The 22,361-nt window shown below is 40.9% G+C and overlaps 2 protein-coding genes across 5 annotated transcripts in view; one reads left to right on the top strand and one right to left on the bottom strand.

Annotated features, from left to right (window-relative positions):
- HMGXB3 (HMG-box containing 3) overlaps positions 1 to 14,949 on the bottom strand; it is a 291,394-nt gene extending 276,445 nt beyond the window's left edge. For 2 of the 3 annotated variants that reach the window (XM_074360920.1, XM_074360922.1), the window contains exons 1-6: positions 14,458 to 14,948; positions 11,692 to 11,830; positions 10,614 to 10,788; positions 7,128 to 7,625; positions 5,893 to 5,991; positions 890 to 1,021 (exon numbers count right to left, since the gene is read on the bottom strand). In XM_074360920.1, the coding sequence (XP_074217021.1) occupies positions 890 to 1,021; positions 5,893 to 5,991; positions 7,128 to 7,625; positions 10,614 to 10,788; positions 11,692 to 11,828 (1,041 nt within the window). In that variant the 5' untranslated portion in view covers positions 11,829 to 11,830; positions 14,458 to 14,948. Of the gene's footprint in view, positions 1 to 889; positions 1,022 to 5,892; positions 5,992 to 7,127; positions 7,626 to 10,613; positions 10,789 to 11,691; positions 11,831 to 14,457 lie in introns of all 3 variants that reach the window. The other variant, XM_074360921.1, reaches the window with a different exon arrangement.
- Positions 14,950 to 15,009: 60 nt separating this feature from the next.
- Positions 15,010 to 19,767, top strand: TIGD6 (tigger transposable element derived 6). Of its 2 annotated transcripts, none has more exons than XM_010956110.3 (2): positions 15,010 to 15,155; positions 17,780 to 19,767. In XM_010956110.3, the coding sequence occupies exon 2, from the start codon at positions 17,863 to 17,865 to the stop codon at positions 19,435 to 19,437; it is 1,575 nt and encodes a 524-aa protein (XP_010954412.1). In that variant the 5' UTR covers positions 15,010 to 15,155; positions 17,780 to 17,862; the 3' UTR covers positions 19,438 to 19,767. The 2 variants fall into 2 exon arrangements, with proteins under 2 accessions (XP_010954412.1, XP_074217025.1); XM_074360924.1 differs by lacking the exon at positions 15,010 to 15,155 and adding an exon at positions 17,285 to 17,397.
- Positions 19,768 to 22,361: the final 2,594 nt, after the last annotated feature.

The raw sequence follows: 22,361 nt of genomic DNA, 5'->3' as shown, positions 1-22,361 counted from the left end.
AATAAAGTACAGATCATGCTGAGTTAAACATGACACACACAATCCTAAGATACCGTCACAAAAACAACACCTCTTCATTTTCTACCTACCCAAATTCCATTGATCTTTCAAGACCATCTAGACCACCTCCTCTATAAAACCATCCCTGACTATTCTAGTTCTTTGGCCCTAAATAATTTATACTCTCATATCAAAAATGTGGCAAGTACGTATGCTTTATATAGTCAGTCTATGTAACAGGTAACAAAAAAACACGTGTTGAAATGAACTTCACAGGGGCATAGCTCTAATGCTCATTTATTTATTGAGCACCATTTGCTTAGAGAGAGAGGTACACATTTGGAAAGTTAGAGTCAGACTATGGCAGATCCTGCATATCAGGTTAAGGACCTCCACTTTACTAATAGGAGCTATAGGAGATTAAGAGGACTTTGAGCTATGGAGTGAGAAGATGTGCACTGTGCATGTGAATAAATAAGCACTCAGAGGGAGGGTTAATTGTTAAAAATTTAACCCTAATAAATTAACTTGGTGTAGTCATTCATGGTAAGCTATGAGGCAACTAAAGATAATGTTTCTGAAGACTATTTAATGGCATGGATATATTAAATGAAAAAAAAAAAAAAAAACCCAAGGTACAGAACTTGTATAGTCATAGAGAAAGACTGGAAGAAAATACACGGAAATGTTAACTTTAATGGCCTTTCTCTGGATGGTATAAGACTATGGATAACATTTTCTTCTTTTTTTAAACAGTCTACAATGAAAATGACTTACTTGTATCATCAGAAAATGTAAAGGAATATTAATTTAAGTCATCTGTTCTTAAGTGGAACAGGAGGCCTACTTTGTGAGACTTTCAAAGCAGTGATGGACAATGAACTTTTACCTTTGGGATCCACTTCCCTCCTAGGAAGTTACCACAGGTAGGGCACTTAGGTGGTTTGTGCCTGGTGACATATGTAAAGGAGCAACCTGGGCTGGTGCATGTCCCATGGCCCCGTCGGGTGTATGTAGTAGTCTGTTTGAAAAAAAAAAAAGAGCAGGTCAGATTCAACACCAGTCTAACCTCTCTCAGATCCTAATGACCATTATAACCACGACAATGCCAGGATGCTAGCTTGTAAAAGGTTAGCCAAGTCATGGTATTTTAAAAGGTCAGAATTGGAAAGGACCTAAGATACAACTAGTTCACTTTTTAGAAATGGAGAAAGTGAATTCAAATGAAGACAGCTGCTCAAGGTTAGAGTTAGGTACCAGAAAAATACAGACAATAATAGTTGATATTAATTGAAGTACCACACAGTGCTAAACACTTTATCAATATCTCATTTAATGCTCTCAGCAATGCTGTAAAGTAGGTATTATTACTACTGAGGTTCAGAGTGCTTAAATGCTTTTCCTCAAATTGTGTAGTGACTCAAAGGCAGAGCTTGACCTCGAACAAAGATCTTTTTGATTTCTGTTTCAAGATTCGTTCCACACATCCAGCTACACCCTGTGGCTTTGAATATTCCAAAGTATTCATCATCACTCCTGATTAAAAACCAGAGAACCTAGGACCTAGGGTTCAAAGATACAAGAATAGGTCATGGTCACTAAAAAATGAGAGGTAACTTGAGTTGAGTCCTCTGACTCAACAGAATTTGATTATTTGCATACAAATATCAGCCACTGGCTCTCACCGTCTCCAATGATTTCCCTTTGAAGAGAATGTATTACATTTCCGCTACAAGTAGAATTAGCCATGCTCCTTTTCTTGATTAATGCTGGGAAGAAAATATTGTCAGATTGGTTCTGTCACTTGTGAACAGTTTACTCAGCTTTTAATCCCAGCTTCCCTAGCTTGGCTAAAAAGCAAAAATCTCCCTCAGGTAAACACTAAGCTGCCACTAGGCTTCTTCCGGCCAGAACACGTAAGGAAAAGGTGATTTTGATAGTTGTACTAGGTCAAGGATGAATGTGAAGTGGTGTGGCACCAAGAAAGAGACCAGGGTTCGGGTTCCAATTTTGTCACTGATACACTGAATGACCTGGGGCTAAGTCATTTTAGCTCTTGGGCCCTTTGTTTCCTGTTTTGTAAAATCACCTGCCCCTTCTGCTTAATGGATATACCTTGACGAGCAAAGAATTTGCAAGAGACTATTATTAATGGGATAGAAAACACTGTATCTTATCTTCTCTCAGACTGTGGCCCTGCAAAGAATATTCATTATGAATACCCACCCAGAAAGCAGAATAAAGTTACTTCTATAAATTACCATGAACTTGGAAATACTCCTAAACAGTAGCTTATAGAAATGATTTTAGAAAATAATGCGAGTGTTTATGGCTAATGTTGCATTAAGTATTTCTAGAATAGCCTGGCTGACACTTATTAGATCATAAGAGAATAGTAATTTCCAGAAGAGGAAAGGCTCAGGAGAAAAAATTTGTTTCTCCATGAATCATGTTACAGTGGTAGTTCCTATTGAAGATACAACAGCTTTCTTATCTAATGTATTATTTATCCATAGCAAGGATTTTAGTAGATAGACTGTGACAAGGTGAAGATGTGTACTACTAATCCTAAAAGAAGCCACTACAATAACAAGACAAGTTAATAGCCCACAGACAATAAAAGAGATAAAAGGGATTCATAAAAAAAAATTCAAAAGAAATCATAACAAAACAGATAGGACCAAAGCAACAGCAACAACAATAACAAATAGTAATATGATAAGATTTAAACCAAACCATATGAATAATCTCACTAAATATATATGGCCTAAATGCTGTAATTATAAGACAGAGATCATCAGATATATCTTGCTTTTAGAGTCAAACTACATACTGCTTACCAAAGAAAGTACTTTAAAAAGCTAAAAAAGGTAAAAGGATGGAAAAAGATACACCTTGTTAATAATCAAAAAAAAAAGCTTGATATCAGACTAAGTAGATTGCACAGGCGAGAATAATGCCAGATAAAGGTCAAGTCATACCAAAGAAGTGATGAGTTTATCAAGAGGATTTAACAACCATAAATGTTTATGTACTTAGTCAAAATATTTGACACAAAAACTAACAGAACTGCAAAAAGAAACAGATAAATCTACAATGATAGGTGGATGCTTTCTCTCAGTAATTGACAGAAGTAGACATAAAATGAGCAGATACAAAACTACTGAACACTATCAATCAACTTGACCTAATCTGAAATGTACAGAACATTCTACCCAGTAGTAGAATACACATTCTTTCCAACTGCACATAGAACATTTATCAAAACAAAAACATATTCTGAGCTATAAAATAAGTCACAGTTTAAAAGGATTCATGTCTTATAAACTACAAAGTTCTGAACACAATGGGATTAAACCAGAAATCAATAAATAAAAGTATCTGGAAGTAATACACTTCTAAACAACCCATGGGTCAAAGAAGTAAATTAAAAAGTATTTCAAACTAAATGAAAATAAAAACATACCATATCAAAACTTGTGGGACACCACTAAAGCAGTGCTTAGAGGGAAATTAACCACTAAGCAGCTATATTAGTAAAGATCTCAAATCAATGACCTTACCTTCTACCTTATGAAACTAGAAAAGAGCAAATTAAACCCAAAGTAAGCAGGAGAATGATAAAGATCAAGGCAGAAAAGAGTGAAACAGTACACAGGAAAACAAGAGAAGTCAAAGAAACCAAAAGCAGGTTAAGAAGATCAATAAAATCAATAACCTTTAGCCAGGTTTATCAGGAAAAGACGACCCAAATTACCAGTATCAGTAAAAGGAGAAGTAAAATCAATACACATTCAATAGATATTAAAAGGATAAGGGTTCCTCAAAACTTTAAACATAGAACTACCACATGATCCAGCATTTCTACTCTTAGGTATATACCCAAAAGAAATGAAAGCAGGGACTCAAACAGACATGTGTACACCAAGTTCACAGCAGCTCTGTTCACAACAGCCGAAAGGTAAAAATAAACCAAATGGCCACCAATGTTTATAAATGGATAAACAAAATGTAGTATATACACACAATGGACTGAATATTCTTCAGCCATAAAAAGGAATTCTGATACTACGCAAGATATACGAACCTTGAACACATTAGGCTAAGTGAAAAAGTCAGACCAAAAAGATATTATTTGCATGATTCCATTTGCTTAAGGGACCTAGAATATACAAATTCTGAGACAGAAAGTAAAACAGATGTTACCAGGGCCTGGAGGTGTAAAGGGAGTAGGAATGAGAAGTTACTGTTTAATACGTACTGAGTTTCAGTTTGTGATGATGAAACAATTCTGAAAATGGATAATGGTAATGATGTACAACACCATGAATGTATTTAACAGCAGTGAATTGTACACTTAAAAACGATTAAAACGATAAACTTTATATTTTATGTATTTTACCAGTTTCTTAAAAAAAAGAATAAGGGACTGTTTTGAACAATTTTATGCCAATAAAGTTGATAACTTAGATGAAATGGACAAATTTCCTGAAAGACAAACTATCAAAGCTCACCCAAAAATACATAATCTGAATAATTCTGTATTTTTCAAAAACTGGAGATGCAGTTATAAAGCTTTCCATAAAGAATCTCCAGACCCAAATGAGTTCACTGGTAATTCTACCAAACATTTAAGGAATAAGGCCAATACTACACAAAACTCATCCAGAAAACCGAAAAGCAGAAAATATTTCCCAACTCATTCTATGAGGTAAGCATTACCTTAATACTAAAAGACAAACACTGTACAAGAAAATGAGACCAATATTCCTCATGAATATACAAAAATTCTGAACAAAATTTTCAAGTCAAATCAAATCCAATAATATATTAGAAGGATAATGCATCAATGCCAAATGGGATTTATCCCCAGAATACAATTAATTTTAAATTTGAGAAATAATATTAATCACATTAACAAGCTAAAAAAAGAAAAAAACAATCATCTCAAAAGGTACATACAAAAAATTTTAACAAAATCCAACATCCATTCCTGATAAAAGCTTCTAGCAAAGGGAACTTCCTAAACATAGGGTACCTATATACCTAATGATGAAAGACTCAATACTTTCCCCCTAAGATGAGGAATAAGACAAAGATGTCTGCTCTCACCACTTCTATTTAACACTGTACTGGAGGTCCTAAACAGTGTAATAAGACAAGAGAAAGAAATAAGGAATCCAAATCAGAAAGGAAGAAATAAAACTGTCTTTATTTACATATAACATGATCATCTATATAGAAAATGCAACCAAATCTACAAAAACACATGAATTTAGTAAAGTCGCATGATACAAATTTAATGTGCAACAAATCAACTGTGTTACTATATACTAACAGCAAACAATCAAATATTGAAAATTGTTTTAAAATACCATTTATGTTATCCTAAAGAAACATGAAATATTTAGGAATATATCTCAGTCTACATGCTGCAGTGTGTGATGGGAAAAACACTGAGAATCAAAAGACCTGAGTCCTCATTCTGGCTTGTCTTGTAGCCCAATAGTCTTGAATCATATAAAGAACAAGTTCTTTCTCTTCTCTGGGTCTTTTTCCTAATCTGCACAGTAACAGGACTGAATTAGATCAGTGGCCCCTCAATTTTTCTAAATCATATATGCTTCTGAAAATTTGATAAAAGCCATGGAACCTATCCCAAGAAAACACTCTCAAGGAGAAAAGTCTGTATGTAACTTCAAGAGTTCATTGATCCTGTTGGGCTCCATTCAGACCCTCCCCCACTCCCTTATCCCGAATTAAGAATACATGGACCAGATAATCTCTGAGATCTTTGCCAGTCCCAGTGTCCTAAGGATAGGACCTTTAGGAAACTACTTGGGAGAGAATTCTTATGACACCTTCATCTACACCAATTCCCCACACACTGACCAGTTTGATGGAGGTGGGGTTCTCCACAACCGAGTAGGCAGGAAGAGGCAACATGATGAACTGTGTGGCTGGCGCAGAGGAGTTACTCTCACTGGAATCCTGTGAGTGCATGGAGAGAAGGCAGATTTATTAAGATGGAGTGAAGGCACCAAGGCCACCCACAACACTGAAAGACCAATCAAGTCCAAAAACCATGTGCTTATCCAGTAGGTGCACCAAAAAAAAACAAAAAACAAAAAACTACAATTATCTCAAAATATAAGTTTGATTAAGAACAGAGATAGAAAAAAAAATTACCACAGGGAATATGCTATCCTCATTTTACAGATGAGAAAATAGAGGTTCTTAGGAGACCTAGGACTCCTAAGATCACATAAGCAGTTAGTGGAAGGACCCAATTCTTCTGGCCTTGTCGTATGTTCTTAGCAACCCACAATCTGCCTTAACCAGGCCAGTGGCATGCTTCATTACCATAACCAGCACTGAGGCAACAAATAATAAAATAGATTTAAGCCTGACACGGAATCCTTTGCAGGGGTACTGCTCTCATCCGTCCAGACCACAGGGGCTGCAGCATGCTGGTCCACTTAGCCTGCGCAAAACAACTCCTACTTCTCTGAGAATGCCATCCTACCCAGGGTAATAGAGGGCAGGTGGCAGCTCCCACCCCCCACTTCTGGAGACCAGGCTATAGAATCACTGAAAATGCTCTTTTTCCTCAACTGGGCATGACACAAAAGCCACTGGGGGAAAGAGCTCCCTCTTCTTTCTCAGCTATTAGTACCATCAACCCGGCCTTAAATAGAACTTCCTTCTTCCTAATTACTCTGAGCCCAGTAAGACCATCTGAAAATCCTCCTGAACAGTTCAAGGTGCCACTGTGTTTGCTGAAACAATCTTCAGGGAACATAAAATCCCAACTAACACTAACAGCCTGAAAGATCGTGGCTTTGACTCATGGATAGCCCAAATATCATTCCTGTCCCTCCTGCTAATTAACATCCCTTATTTCGTGTAGAGAAAATACTGGCTATACTGGGCACGAGGAGTTGGTGAGTGTGCCTAAGAAACTGAAGAGAACTTTGGACCAAGTCCAAAAGCAGAAAGCTGCAGTCCAACTAGAAGTGCCATACCAGGTTTCTTAATTACCACTGCCCCAGAATCACACTGCATGGTGCTAATTGCCTTTTTAGCAATTCTAGATAAAGCAAAAAACATCAGTACCAGTCACTTACCCTCATGACTGTCACCACTGACATGCTCTCCCCCACCTGGGGGTGGGGCACTGCCAGGCTCCCAGTGGGGAGGTCTGGTGAGCCATTCACTAAGGTCTCTTCAATCACGAGGCTTGTCTGGTAAGGTTGATGGCTCTCCCCTACCTCCAGGGAAGCCTCGTTCAGGAGCACATCCTGGCTGAGGATCTCTGAGGTGGCGATCTCCTGTACAGCACCTGGCTGGGCAAGAGCTCCCACATCCTCCGCTAAGGCCTCCACAGCCAGGCACTGTTCTGCCACGCCTGCATGGCTGGGCACTGTCTCCAGGGCAGTGTTGGATACAAGAGATGGTCCTTTAGGGGACATCTGGTTCTGGGCCACGCACAGCTCTAGCTGAGGGCAGCTCCGATCCTCCTGCAGGCTGCTCTTGGGGATGATGATGTAATCTGAGCGGGGGAGGATCTTGCGGAAACCTGGGATGTCCGGAACCACAGCGGTCAGTGCAGAGAGCTTAGAGTTCTGAGGATGAAAAAGCCAGGTCGGGGAGACAAGCAGAGATAAATGGAGTAAGACCACATGGATATACACTTATAAGCTCTTTTTTTTTTCCTGCAGGGGGACCAGAAAGACTCCATTCTCTTGACCTAAGACTTAGGCTCAGCGTCTGTGAACAGCAATCTCATTTTCATCTGAATCACACCTTAGCCAATGCAGCTTACTCACTTAACACATAGGAGACAGATAATGTGGATTAGACTCTGAAAGGGCGCTGATCTTGGCATCTGAAACTGTGAGCTGAAATCCCATGTCTGGTGTAGTCTTCAGCAAATCCATTCCCCCTTGTATGAGGAAGCTGGATCTGGCTACTAACAAGTTCCTTTCCAGCTCTGAAACTTTACGACCCTGAATTAGCTAAAGATTTAAATACCAGAATGTATAATACTCAATAAAACCTTTAAAAGCATAAAATACAAATCAACAGGCCAAACTGGAAATCAAGGCAGCAAGCAAGGATTCTGACATCACTGGTTTCTCCCAGACTTACAAAGATGAGGATGAACAGATCACAAGCTAAGAAGGCTTCACAAGAGAATGTGTACAGGGAAGCAGTTATCTGATAAAGGCCTGAATATAAACATTAACACTGACCTAGGATCTTAAGGCTTAAAAAATACTTCCTTGACCTTAAAAACCAATCCTATTAAGTTAGGTACTATTACTATTCCCATTTCACAAGTGAGGAAATTGAAGCTCAGGGAGGGTAAACTTTCCCAAAACACAATATTAGTAAGCAGTAAAGCTGGGACTCCAGGCCAGGTGTTCTAAGGAGCAAGGAGACCAGGTACTAGAGGTACAACCCTGCATGGCTAACTGGCACCAAGAAAAAGGTACTTTTGTTTTATTTTTTCAATCCAAACTGAAAGTTACCCAAAAAGGAAGACAAAAAAGTTCAAAGAGAATAGTTAAGTGAGAACTGAAATTAAATAGAACAAAAAATAATTTCAGAAGCATCATTTAAAAGGAAGTAAGTCAATTACAAAAAGATCCTTAAATAAATCAAAAGCAAGATGTCGATGCGACTACTTAGAGTACAAAGGAAGCCCTCAGAGATGAAACTGTTAAAAACAGCACTCAGATGAAACATGGAAGCAGACTGTCCGAATCCTTTATGGAGCTTTTTTTGGAGAGATAATGAAGAAATGATATTCTCAAGTCACCCTTTGAAGCAGACAGTTCAAGACTTAATCAACAAATCCAGGCACACAGAAACCAGGCTGGCCTGAATGGTATTCATCTTACAGTCTGTAAGGAATGACACTAGACCATGCGCCCTGCTACTTGGCAGGAGACCTGAATGGCTGCAAGGAGAGAGTCAGCCACAAAGTCTCTGATGGGCTCCCCAAGCCTGCAGCAGGAGGGTCTTACCTGCACACCAGGCAATGTGGGAGAGGTTAAACAGCACATAAAGCCTCACCCAGTCTTGGCACACTCCAGATGTTCATTAAATGCTACCTTTTCTTACTATATGGTCACTGGACATTTAATCTACTCAAGATTTATTGACCAAATCAGTATGTGCCAAGAACTCAGCAAGGTGTTATACGTCATTTATTTTAAACATTGTGAGTAGATACTATTATCCTCATTTTACAAATGAGGAAACCAGGACTCAAAGGTTAAGTGATTCTTCCAAGGTCACAGCTAGTTAACGTTAGAGGTAATCTATTCATGATCTTGGTGGTAGTGACAGAGATGATACGAGACATAAATTTACATATGGATAAAGAAAAATCATTATAGATGATCTACTTAAATTTTTAAAAGTCTTAATAAGGACTGATATCAGTGTCTAGTTTTAAAAACCTTATCACTCCAGGATTAGGTAGTTTTCCTGTATCTTGGGCAAAAAGACTGCTGGCTTTCTAATGGGGAAACCAAAGAGTATGTGAACTTTTCCTAGACTCCACCTCCTCTTCCACACAAGGATTGTTTCCCAGACTCAGAGTTTATAAATAAATCATTGAGGAGTACAGGGTGGCATCTCCAAGACTGTAGGCAACACTGAGCTCTTCCAAGAAGACAAATGCCAAGCCAACAAGGACAGAATAGTCTAAAAGGGTGTAGCAGATGGGCTCCACTAAGGGAAATACCACCTGCGCTGCTGCAACACTGTTGCTGCAGTCCCACAGAACCTTTGCTCTGTGTTATCAAAAAAGAAGTCAGCAACAATTGTTTCAAGGAAACAAAAGGGAAAAAAAGGAGTTAAGGCTAAAAGGTTTCAGTCTGCAATAACAAGGTTATTTTTTCCTGCAGGAATTTCAGTCACCCCCCAGCTCCAGATGCTTAATAGCTGTAAGTGCATTTTGTTACTGTGAACTACAAATAACAAAATGGTAGACAGATAAGACACAAACCTAAGTGCTTCCTTGTTTATTCTTTAAACCAAGGATTCAAAGCCTCAGTCTCCTCCATCAACTTCAGCTTTAACCTTGCACTTCTCCTAGCATACCTCAATACCACCAGTGGTAACAAAAGAATGTGGCATTATATAAAAGCAGCTGTATCTACCGCTAAACATGCAAGCCTAATTGCTGATTATAACTGACAGTGATCAGCACGACACAAATTCATTACATATACATTCAACTGACAACATGAAAACTCTTGGTACAGAAGAAATGCCTATAGAAGCTGCTCTATGAAAAGAAAACACTACTACTCAGAAGGACAAGGGATCTGACTTTTGCTAAAATTCAGAAAAGGAACGTAAGGCTCACTGCAGATAACCCAGAAAATGTCAGCTCCATTTATTGCTGCAACCAAAGAAGACAAGAGAGTGCAGGGCATCTTCAAAATAGAAACAGACAATATCAGATTCAAGACAGGTAAAAGTGACTCAACTCAGTTTTCCCAAGAAAAAGAAACAGGAGAACATGGGATTGGTCACCCCAAAGCCTTAACCACTGAAGCGGTGAAGGGATTAGTTGGGGGGAAAAAATTACTTACAGGATCCAAACCTTCTTTCTCTAGTTTGGCTTTCTCCAAGTAGTAACTCCTCTCGGCCACACTGAGAAGCCTCCAGCTCTCGCTAATCTTCTTATTGATCTCAGACTGAGGGAGGTGTGGGAGCTCCTGCTGCACTTTCAGGTAGATGTCGTAATAGTACAGAAGGTAAGCAGACCTGCAGAAGCAATGACTTCTTAAGGTTTTCCTTCACTCAACCAGTAAATACTCCAAGTCAAGGTTTATGTAGTGAAGAGGTAAATAAATACAACAACCCAGCTTTTCATTTCAAAGGCATTTATCTAAATAGAGACTGAAGCAAAAAAGCATTTAAATAACATCCCAGAGGGTAAACATGAGGAGGTTTCTCCCTCCAGAAACCTGGAAGTGAAGGCTTGTCTGGTTTACTTTTCCATGACCACTTTTTCTGCAGGGATGACTGGCATGAAATCCCAATATGAGCAAAGATGGATAAAGGTGCCCTGTCATTCCACTCTTAGGTAAAGGTTAATTAGATGGATTATCACTCCCACTCTACTCCTCTCCACAGCCTTTTGTCATCTCATTGGCCAGCAGCACCTCACTAAGGCTGAGAGAGGGAAGCAGGTAAAACTATCAAAGTGATCCAATACTAAGAACCTCACCAAGAAGTCTACAGTGTTCACAGGTAAGAGGGTGATTAGAGCTACAATTTTGATATTCTTTATAGATACCATTGGTGCTATTTATAATCCCACATTTTTTTATCAATGTCCTATTTAAAATATTTAAATGACAACAGTATTAATCATAATTTTTTAAAGTGGTCCTCTTGTACAGAGCTTCCATCATTTGTATGTATATTTTGTGCTATAGCCTGGAAACATGACCAAGATCTTGACAGGAATGGCAACTGCTGGCATCAATTGGCCACTTCCCACTCCCTATCTCCCTCTCCCCACAACCTCAATGCCCATTCGGAAACTTTAACAGTTGACTTGGCACTCCCAATGAATCTGGACATAGCCTAACATCTTCTTCAACACAGCTCTCCAAATAGCTTCTATTTATAAATGCCAGCTACCAAAATGTGTTGGCTAACCTGGGTTTCTTGGCCTTTTCTCCATGTATTTTATATTTTTTCTTCTTCTTGGGTGGCCCAGGGGACGTATAACAGTAGGCTTCCTCAATTTCCTCCATCACGACAGTTACCTCAGTACCATCATATGATGCATCCATGGCTAGAGGAAAGTCAAACATAAACAAGTTTCAAGAATCTACCCTAAGGGGACAGCAGCCCCCTGAACCAATGATCCCTTATCTCTGCCAGGCCTTAAGGCTTAGTCATTTCCAAACTCAGCAGATCCAGAAGGACCTGGGAAACTTACTAAACATACAGAATTCAGGGTTCCACTTCTGAATCAGAATCTCTGAAAGGTATGGCAATCTGTATGCTTAACAAGTGCACCAGGTGATTCCTCTGACTAGGCAAATCGGCAATCACTAGCTTAGACAGCCCTTTCACTTACATTCACTCATGGGACCCTCAGTAATCCTTCAACTCAGAGATTTGTTAGCCCCACATTACAAGAATTCCCTACAGTAAGAGGTAAATAGTTGGCCAGGAGTCAGTTGTGGACTCTCCCTCATGTTTCATCACTTGAAGCAAAATGCTTCATTGACTCATTCATTCATTCAGACATGTAGTTAAGTTCCTATATGTAAAGAGTTTCTCTACACTCTGCCGGCTTGTGTGACTTTGGGCAGGTTCTTTAGCTGCTTTAGATTCAATTCTCTCAAAAAGAGCCATGTCTCACTCATCTCACCATAGACTTACAGTGATAAGGCTCCAAGGACATAACTCCATTTGAGAATCGTCAAGTGCTATACAAAAAGGTTCATTATTAAAGATGGATAACCTGTGGCTGAGATGCTTAATGACCTGCCCAAGGCTACCACACCCAGGGACTCGAAAGATTTCTTAAATTCAGTAATTCATCTGTGACCTTTCTTTCATTATACTTCACTGCTCCCACCTCCACTGGAAAGCTCTAAACCAGCAGTGATCAAAACACTCTCCGTGATAAATGTTCTTCACCTGTGCTCCTCAGTATGGTAGCTACTTATGGCTATTAAGCACCTGAAATAGGGCTTGTGTGATTGAGGAACTGAACTGATTTCATTTTGTTTAACTGTAATTAACTTAAATAACCACATAAGGCTAATGACTATGGTACTGAACAGCTGAGATCTAAGCTGTAATTTGATAGACCAACTAACTCTCTAGCACTGACCTAAGAGACAGAAAGCCTAACAGCTTTTCCTAGAGAAAGGAAAGCATTAAAAAAAAAACAAAAAAAAAAAAACACCCCAATGACTAGTTCAAGAAGAGTTAATTTGGGGCCACATTCTAAGTTAGGGTTTTGCCCACAGACTCAATCTTTGGAGGAAGAAAGGTTCCCAGAAACTACTTGAATTTTATGAGAGCGAAATAATACAGTTGCTCCGGAAAATCTGTTAGAAGAGAATTCAGGATTCTGGGAAGAGGGAGGGAGCCATGGTAGTAAACACAGAACTGGTATGTGCATTCCAAGGTCCACTCCGACTTCATTTAGACCTCAATCCACAAAAGATGAGGTATCTGTTAAAGTATGAGAAAAAAAGCACCGTATATTGAGTCAGGAGACCTGGATCCAAGTCTAAATTCTAACGATGTGATCTCCAACAAGTCTATTCCCCATCCTAAATTTCAGCTGTTCCTTGAGTGAGACTGAAGAGGCTGAAATCAGCAGCTCCTAACTTACTGAGGCAAAAATTCCTTTGAGAAGACTATGAAAGCAAAAAACCCTCTCCTAGAAAATGGAGACAATATTTCACCTGTAACTTAAAAGATATACCCAGGACCAAGGACACAATATTCCTAAGGTTCTTTCCAGTTCTGTGTCGTCTTTAAATGATTTCCTTTCCCACTGGAAAACAAACAAACAAAACCCACCAAAAACGACCCTGTATTCTGTCTTAGGGCAACCCTGGAAGAAAAAATAACCCACGACTTGGCTGAGTAAGAAATAGGCCAGTGCCTTCACTAAGTAAGGCCCTCTAGGATTCAAATCTAAGCTATGTGAGGACTGTGGTTTTTTGCCTTTAATAATTCACTTCTCAGCCCTTGATAATCTTGCAAAGAAAAGCAGTAAAATAAGTAACTGCAGGGGAGCGTCTATAAAGAATGACATACAGGGTTTTAGCACCCAGAACAAAGAAAGCTAAAACAAAATCATTACAACCATATTGGGGTGGGGGCAGGAAGAGACTATCCTGGGTTTTTGCTTGTTTGATTAGCCAGTTTTAAGCTTGAGTCCATAATTGTTTTTCAGATTCTAGGCCTCACTCAGTAAAGCAATGGAAGAAAAAAAAAAAGAAAAGAAAAATCGGCAAGATAATATAAATGTTAAAACCAAGCGCTCTGGAAGGCAGATCAGGGTACTATTTTAAGTTACGTATTTTAATAGCACGCGCAAAGCTCTATGACCTTGAACCATCCATTTACTCTCAGCCTCAGTTTTCTCATCTGTGAAAGAGGCATAAGGGCAGTACCTGAAATTTGTGAGGTACTTTCACTGTTTCACCAGCTCCTCCTCGGGACCTCATTAAATGGCTGCTAACGGCTCAGCTGTGGGCAAGGTTTGACTACGGGCCTTAGATGTCCCAAAGGTACCAAATGCGGGAGTAGGAGACTAAGGCTCATTGCTACCACTATGTGGAACAGGCAACAGGGCTGAGAGAGCCAGAGCACTCAGCTCGAGGACGCCCAGCCGGTCCACGGTGCGGTGCGGTGCGGTGCAGCACGGTGCTCGAGGGCTGGACTTACCCGGAGGAGCGTGCAAGTTGCGCGGCTCACATTCCCGGAGGCGCCCGGCCAGGGGGCTCGACGAGGGGACTGGCCGGCGCACTCGGGCTCCCCGCTGTCGGCGAGAGGCGGCTCCAGTCGTGACAGTGGCAACAAGGAAGTGGAGACGAGAGCTCGCGCGCGCATCCCGGGTGCTAAAGGAGCCCCGGCCCCGCGGCCCCGCCCGGCGACACACGGCGCGGAGTCGCGACAGCCCCTCTCGCTCCCCTTCCTCAGAGTCGCGATACAGGGTCGCGTTGGGCGGGTATGAGAGCACAGGTTCGCTCCGCAGGCTCTTCACTGACGCCTGCTGAGGGCCCCGGGGGTCAAGCCCCGGGGAGCCCGAGGAAGTCAGCAGGGGCACGGGCGTCACCGCGGCACAGTTCGGCGGGAGCAAGAGCCGCAGCAACACACCTCGGATCGCCAGGGAGACCCGTCCCGGCGGCCCTCGCGGCACGCCGGAAGCGGCCGGCGGCGCGTGACTGCGTGCGTCCCCTTGCGCAAGCGCAACAGTACAGCTCTGGCTGAGGGGCGGGCCCATAGAAACTGCTTACGGGCTTGGAAGGGGGCTGCTAAGGCGGACGGACTGCTTCCGGCTAGAGGTTCCGGGAGGAGGAGGAAGCTGCGGCCGCCCGCTGTGGACGCCCTCAGCCCCCCGGGCATTGCCGTAGGGCGTTCAGGTAACTGGGGCGGGGCTGTGCGGAGCGTGAGGGGTCCAGGCCCCGCCTCACCTCTGAAAGCCACGTCGGGCCTGAAGAGCCCCAGCACCACCCTCCCAGCACGGCGTTCAAGGCCTCACCTCAACCCTCCTCAGTCTGTCCCCGCTTGTTCAGGATAGGGTTCTTAAGTCTTAGTGCCGGCCGCGTCAAGCCGTCCTCACCCCGGTGATCTCCCCTCAATCCGTCTCTCCCACGGCCCCCCACACAGTAATGGTAGTGAGTGAGTAAACCGAGCTGAATCACCATGTGCAGAGGCTCCGAAATGAAATAAGGATTGTATTGTCCTTTCCCGCCAATATCACAGATTGTCCCACATTTGTACAAGTCCCCGCACCCTCACTGTCTTGCAAATGCATTTTCAACCTGCCTACTTTTCTTCATTTACCACTGTCACCTTTCTCTATCCCTGTCACCAGCCTTCTACTCATCATCATCTCCTGCCTGGACTGATGCAATTTCTCCCCATTTCCATTATTGTCCATCTACTATCTATTCTCCACACAACAGCCAGATTGATATGCACCGTTAAGTCTGATTAGGTCACTCTCCAGTGTCTTCTCGTTCACTTAGAATAAAATTCAAACTTGGCCTGACCTACAAGACTTTGGTTTTGCTCTTGATTCATTCTCTTCCCACGTTTATTTTCAGTACTGGTACTTCCCTGAATAAGCTATATTGGCCTCTGTAACGTTCAGAACACTAGCTTTGTGCTGAACCTCCCTGAGTTTGAATCCCAGTCCTACCACATGTAAGCTATATTAAGCATGTAAAGTAACAAATTACGTTTATGAAGTAGATCCTTAATAATTGGTTCCCATCTCAGTAAATGACATCATCATTCACTGGATTGTTCAATGCTCAAGCCAGAAGTCTGGGAGTTATCACTAACTCCTCTTGCACCTCATATCCAGTTCATCAGTAAGAGCTGCAAAAACATAGTCCCAAACTGACTACTTCTTATCATCTACAGTATTACTCTAATCCAGGCTACCATTATCTCACATCGGGACTCCTGCAGCAGCCTCCTAATTAGTCTCCTGCCTTTCCCTTGACACCCTTCAATTCCATTCTTCATGCAGCAGTCATCTTTCTCTGTGCTTAAAATTGTTCAAGAGCTTCTTCTTGCACTCAGATTAACATACCACAACTATTTATGGCCTATTGGGCTTTTTATCTTCTGATTTAAGGCCATGTCTTAAGAAAATGGACTTTATCCATTAGGTTCTCCACCTTACAACCAAAGGACTCTTTCTAACATGCAAATCTTATCATGTCATTCCAAAAACAAAAACCAAAACTCTAAAGGCCTCTTATTGTCCCAGGATCAAGCTAGAACCCTTACTAGGCCTTTCTGTGATTTGGACCTTGTTTTCTTCTCCAAAGACTTATTTTTTTTTCCCATGCCTTTTTATTTTCTGTAGTACTTCATTGCCTTTACATATGTTTCTTTCTATCTTGTGAATTCCTGTTTGTTAGTACTTAAGGCCCAACATAAGTATTGTTTCCTCTTTGAAGTGCACATCCATCCATGCCCCATCAAGTTGATAATCCCACTTCTATGTTCTCATTCACAGTACTTTGTAACCTTTTATAGCATTCCATACACTCTAGTGTTTGTCTTCCTTGCTTCCCTGATAGGCTCCTCAGTGGCAGGCACTTTGCTCCATTCATCTCTGTATGGCAGGCATCAAGCACAGTGCTTCACACATAGAAAAATGCCATGAATAGCTAGATAGATGTACAGAGGTGGTGTCAGAAGCCAGCCCTTAGGAAGGAGCAGTCACAGCATAAGGTCACAGCAGCTTCTCTTGTCCTTTGAGGACTCTCATGATAAAAGTCTAAGCAATTACCAAAAGGCAGTTACCAAAACTGCTACTGTTGGATTGTGTTTATTTCCTTCATAGCACATATCACACTCAATTAACTTTTTATCTGTTCACTTATTGTGTATCTCCCCCAATCACATTGTATATTTCATAAGGGCAAGGACCTTGACTATGTTGTTCATCACTGTATCTTTGCCACTTGGCACCTGTAAATATTCATTTAATGAAGTGTAGCTACCAGAAACATCTGAAAATCCTTCCAAGCTAAATGGTGATAGAGCTTTCAAGATCTCATTTAGGTGGAATTTCAAGCAGGACTATGGAGTGGCAGAAATAGCACTAATCTGAGTCAAGAAATCTGAGCTGTATGAACCCGGGTAGGTCCTCAGTCTGTATCTATAAAATAAGCCAGATAATAATTCCTTGAATCTATACAATGCATTGCTATTTGCAAAGCTCTTTTACCATATCTTATTTCAATCTCTTGTCATAGTAGACAGACCAGACATTGTTATTATTTTTACAAAGGCTCAGAAAGTTTAAATAAACCAGACTATCTGTAAGATCTCTTCCATTTCAAACATTCTATGAGTCTGCGTAAGTAATCTCTACAAAAAGTCAGTAGCATGAGTCTTGTCTTTTCTTGACTTTGGCCTTATATTATCATTTTCTAATAAGATTTTTAAAAATACGAACCTATCTTTTAGGGACAATCTATTATCTTTGGTTCCTGATAGGCACTCCATTTTGTTTTCTCAGTTTTCCATACTTGTGGCAAAACAAGCTGAGAGGAGGAACAGACACAGCCCTGGCAGTTGTGGCCCAGCCCTTGCTCTACAAATATGGCAACCAAGGGGAACAAGAAGCGTCGGCAGTTCTCCCTGGAGGAGAAAATGAAAGTTGTAGAAGCTGTAGACTCAGGCAAGAGGAAAGGCGATGTGGCAAAAGAATTCGGTATCACTCCTTCTACATTGTCTACATTCTTAAAGGATCGCGCCAGATTTGAAGAAAAGGTGCGGGAAGCATCTGTGGGACCTCAACGGAAAAGGATGAGGAATGCTCTTTATGATGACATTGATAAGGCTGTTTTTGCTTGGTTTCAAGAAATCCATGCCAAAAACATTCTCGTGACTGGTTCTGTCATTCGGAAAAAAGCGCTAAACCTGGCCAACATGCTTGGCTATGACAATTTTCAAGCAAGTGTGGGCTGGCTGAACAGATTTCGGGATCGCCATGGAATTGCTTTGAAAGCAGTCTGTAGAGAAGATAGTGGCAGACTAATGAATAGTTTAGGAATAGATAAGGTTAATGAGTGGCATGCAGGGGAAATTATAAAACTAATTGCTGACTACAGCCCAGATGATATCTTTAATGCTGATGAGACAGGAGTGTTTTTCCAGTTGCTTCCCCAGCACACGCTTGTAGCAAAAGGGGATCATTGTAGAGGGGGAAAGAAAGCAAGGCAGCGGTTGACAGCCCTCTTTTGTTGCAATGCTTCAGGGACTGAAAAAATGAGACCATTGATTGTTGGTAGGTCAGCTAACCCACGCTGCCTCAAGAATGTCCATTCCCTCCCTTGTGATTACCGAGCCAACCAGTGGGCATGGATGACGCAGGATCTATTTAATGAGTGGCTGATGCAAGTGGATGCCAGGATGAAGCGGGCTGAACGCCGGATCCTCCTGCTGATCGACAACTGCTCTGCTCACAACATGCTTCCACACTTGGAAAGGATTCAGGTGGGGTATCTGCCCTCAAACTGTACTGCCGTCTTGCAGCCACTGAATCTTGGCATAATTCATACCGTGAAAGTGCTGTACAGGGGCCACTTTCTAAAACAGATCCTCCTCAAGCTCAACAGCAGTGAGGATCAGGAAAAAGTGGACATCAGGCAGGCCATTGACATGATTGCTGCGGCCTGGTGGTCAGTCAAGCAGTCCACAGTGGTGAGATGCTGGCAGAAGGCAGGCATCATCCCTGTGGAACTGACGGAATCTGACACAGAAGCAGCAGCCAGTGAACCAGATATTGCCATCGAAAAGTTGTGGCACTCAGTGGCTATTGCCACTTGTGTCCCAAATGAAATAAATTTCCAGGACTTTGTCACTGCAGATGATGATCTCATCATCTCTCAGGAGCTGCTGGACACAGAGGTCATCCAGGACATGAGGGCTGGTGAAAATACTGATGAAGCTGGAAGTGAAGATGACGGGGAGGCTTCTTTACCACAGCAGCCAAAAATCACCCTCACAGAGGCCATCTCAAGTGTACAGAAACTTAGACGGTTCCTTTCCACTTGTGTAGGTGTTCCTGATGCCATCTTTGGACAGCTAAATGGCATAGATGAATATTTAATGAGAAGAGTGACACAAACTCCTGTTGATTCCAAAATTACAGATTTCCTCCAAACAAAATAATGTAGAAATTAACTGACTTTTAATTTAGAAGATGTAGTTCACAATAATAAATATTTCTTTAGATAGGATATTGAACTTAAATTTTAAGTTCATTCCAGGTTTCTGAAATAACCAGGAAACTTACTTGAATGGAATTTGGGGACCAAGAATTTTCATTTCTAACAAGTGCCCGGGTGATGCTGAAGCTTCTGTGATCCGGGGTTCATTCTTTGAGAACCACTGGTCTAGCTGGGTTCTAGCACTCCTCTCTTCAGTTGGCCATCTGAATACTCCCAATCACTAGCTGTCAAAAAATCAAAAAATAAAAAGCATAAGCTGTTCATACTCCAAGGCTGTTAACTCCTTCCTGCTGATTTGATAACTCCAGAACATCCTCAGCTATTCTCTTGAATGCTCCACCAAGTATTCAGTAGAGGTACATCTGTCTGTGCCAAAATAATTACAAAAGTCATCTAGACTATCAAAGCATCTTGTAGTACTTCAGGATTATTATGAACAGGGAGCAGGGGCACAGGGAAACAAAGTGCCTGAAAGAGGAGACATGATACAATCTGGGAGGCATGGTAAACATCAGAGAATCCTGTTAATCAGAATCAGGGGAAGAATATACAGCCCAGTGTACCTCTCAAATGCAGACAAGGTGAGAGCAACGCCTGTGAGAGAGATGACACGTGTGAGAGTGTTTGCATATTTGGATTATCCACACTGGTCCTCTCCACACCTGTGGATAATCCAGCCTGAACCATGTAATTAGTGTGAAGGCACACTATGTTTTCCTCCACTAAAATTACTTCATAAATCACCCTTGTTCTCTTTGCGTTTGTTCTTCAGAGAAGTCTTCTAGAGCAGAGTTGAATTTAAGTTATTTAAAACTATATAAATTGATAATCAGATTTATATTTAAGTTTTTCTTCTATAAAAAGGCATTCTTAATATTCTTTATAACCCTAGTACCTATTCCTAATAAGTTATTTAAGTGTCAGTTTAATTTTTAGAAGGTACACACAATACCTGTTGGTGTTGTAGCATAGTTCCCTGACCCAGGGTTAATTGTGTGGCTATTTCAAAAACCCACAGCAAGTTATTCATCTTTCTGTAGTTACTTAATTGAAACAGATGTATGAAGCAGATTAATCATAGAAAGTACTGCTTCCACGTTGAACAAAACAACAATCACAAAAACAAACAGCAGATGTTTAAATAGATATGTTTCTAAAGCTCATTTTAGATATTTTTCTTTTTAAGAAGCTAGTATAATTTGAATTAAAAGTACTATGCATATTTTAACACAACATTGTAAATCAACTATACTTCAATTAAAACATTTAAAAAGTCCATAAACAAGAAGCAAGCAGATTTTTTTTAAAGTACTATACATATTTTAAATTCTTAACATATAGAAGAGGAAAAGAGTGTCTTCTGGCTAAGTCCTGTGGTTTTGTCTCATTGTCAGCACCTTAATTTCTCTCACCATCTTGTGTCAGGATCATTGACACAATTTATAATTTCTTCCCTCATCTTTCTCCTGAAAGTCCATTTTGCACATAATGTTAGATCTGCTGGCATTATGCCACTTCCTCTGCCCACGTATCTGCGGTGGCTCCCAAATGCCTAAAAAGAAAAAAAAAAATAGAAGACCAGATTATTCAGCTGAGTTTTAGCACCCTCTGGAGTTGACTACAAGCTGCATTTCCAGCTCAGTTTTTCAGTCCAGTTCAGTGTGTGTGCTGCTCAAGCCCCCCACCCCACCCCCTCCAGGGCCCATCTTCTCTCACTCTGTACCCCTGTCTGTTAGTGTGCCTTTGCCTGAATGCCTCATCCTGTTCACTACCAAGCAAGGCCTTACATATTCTCCAAGAACTAACTGAAGTCTTCTTTCTTCCAGCCTTTCTTGAAGACTCCAGAACCAGCTCCACCCTTAGCTCCCTCAACTCCTCAGCACTTTTGTCTCTACCATTCAGTTAAGCACTTCAGTGTTTTATCAGTGTTCTATGGCTCTTTAACTAGACTGTAAACTCATTAACTAGACCAGTCAGCCTTGGTGCCTAGGCACATCAGTAAACATTTGCATATAAATTAACACACAGGCCTAATGTGTCAAAGCCACCTTATTTTTAAAGCTGTATGAAGCACTTATTCTACTAGAAAATGGCGTGGAGATAAGGCAGGGTTGTCCTCTATTTAAAAAGATACGCAGAAATTTTCCATGAATATCATTGCCTCAAATATTACTCCACTTCAGGTTATAATCTGTTCTTTGATAATAAAGAATTCTAATATAGAGAGTTAAACTAGTATCCTTCCACAGAAGGTCACTGCAGGATTCTCCATTTCTACACACAAGACTTTAGTATGAAAGGCTTTGTCTAAGTGCTTTTTTATAGTAATATTCAGTAAATGATGTGTTTAAACTTTTTTTTTTAATGTAGGTACTGAGCATTGAGCCCAGGATCTTGTGCATGCTAAGCATGTGTTCTACCACTGAGCTATACCCAACCCCCAACAAACTTGCTTTAAAAAAAAACGGAGGAGGGAGGGTATACAGCTCAGTGGTGGAGCACATGCCTAGCATGCATAAGGTCCTGGGTTGAATCCCCAGTACCGCCACTAAAAATAAACAAATAAACCTAATTACCTCCCACCAACAACCAAAATAAACAACTAAAAAAAAAAAAAAAACACATTCTTGACTCATTTAACGTATCACATGAATTAGATCCCAGTAGATGGAAATCATCAAAGGAGAGAGCTTTCGCAGTCTGGTTTACAGCAGTGAAACTTTGATTCTATTGGACATTAGGATTTTTAGTTTGACACTTTGTTTATTAAACTAAAAGAGGTTGATATTTTCATTTCTTAGTCTGCTGTCTTCAGCAGGCCTTCTGTGGCTTCACCTTGACTCTCTAGTCCCTACAAACCCACTT

Source organism: Camelus bactrianus, chromosome 3 (assembly GCF_048773025.1).
Source record: "Camelus bactrianus isolate YW-2024 breed Bactrian camel chromosome 3, ASM4877302v1, whole genome shotgun sequence".
NCBI lineage: Eukaryota > Metazoa > Chordata > Mammalia > Artiodactyla > Camelidae > Camelus > Camelus bactrianus.
This window is presented reverse-complemented; position numbering and strand designations above follow the sequence as displayed.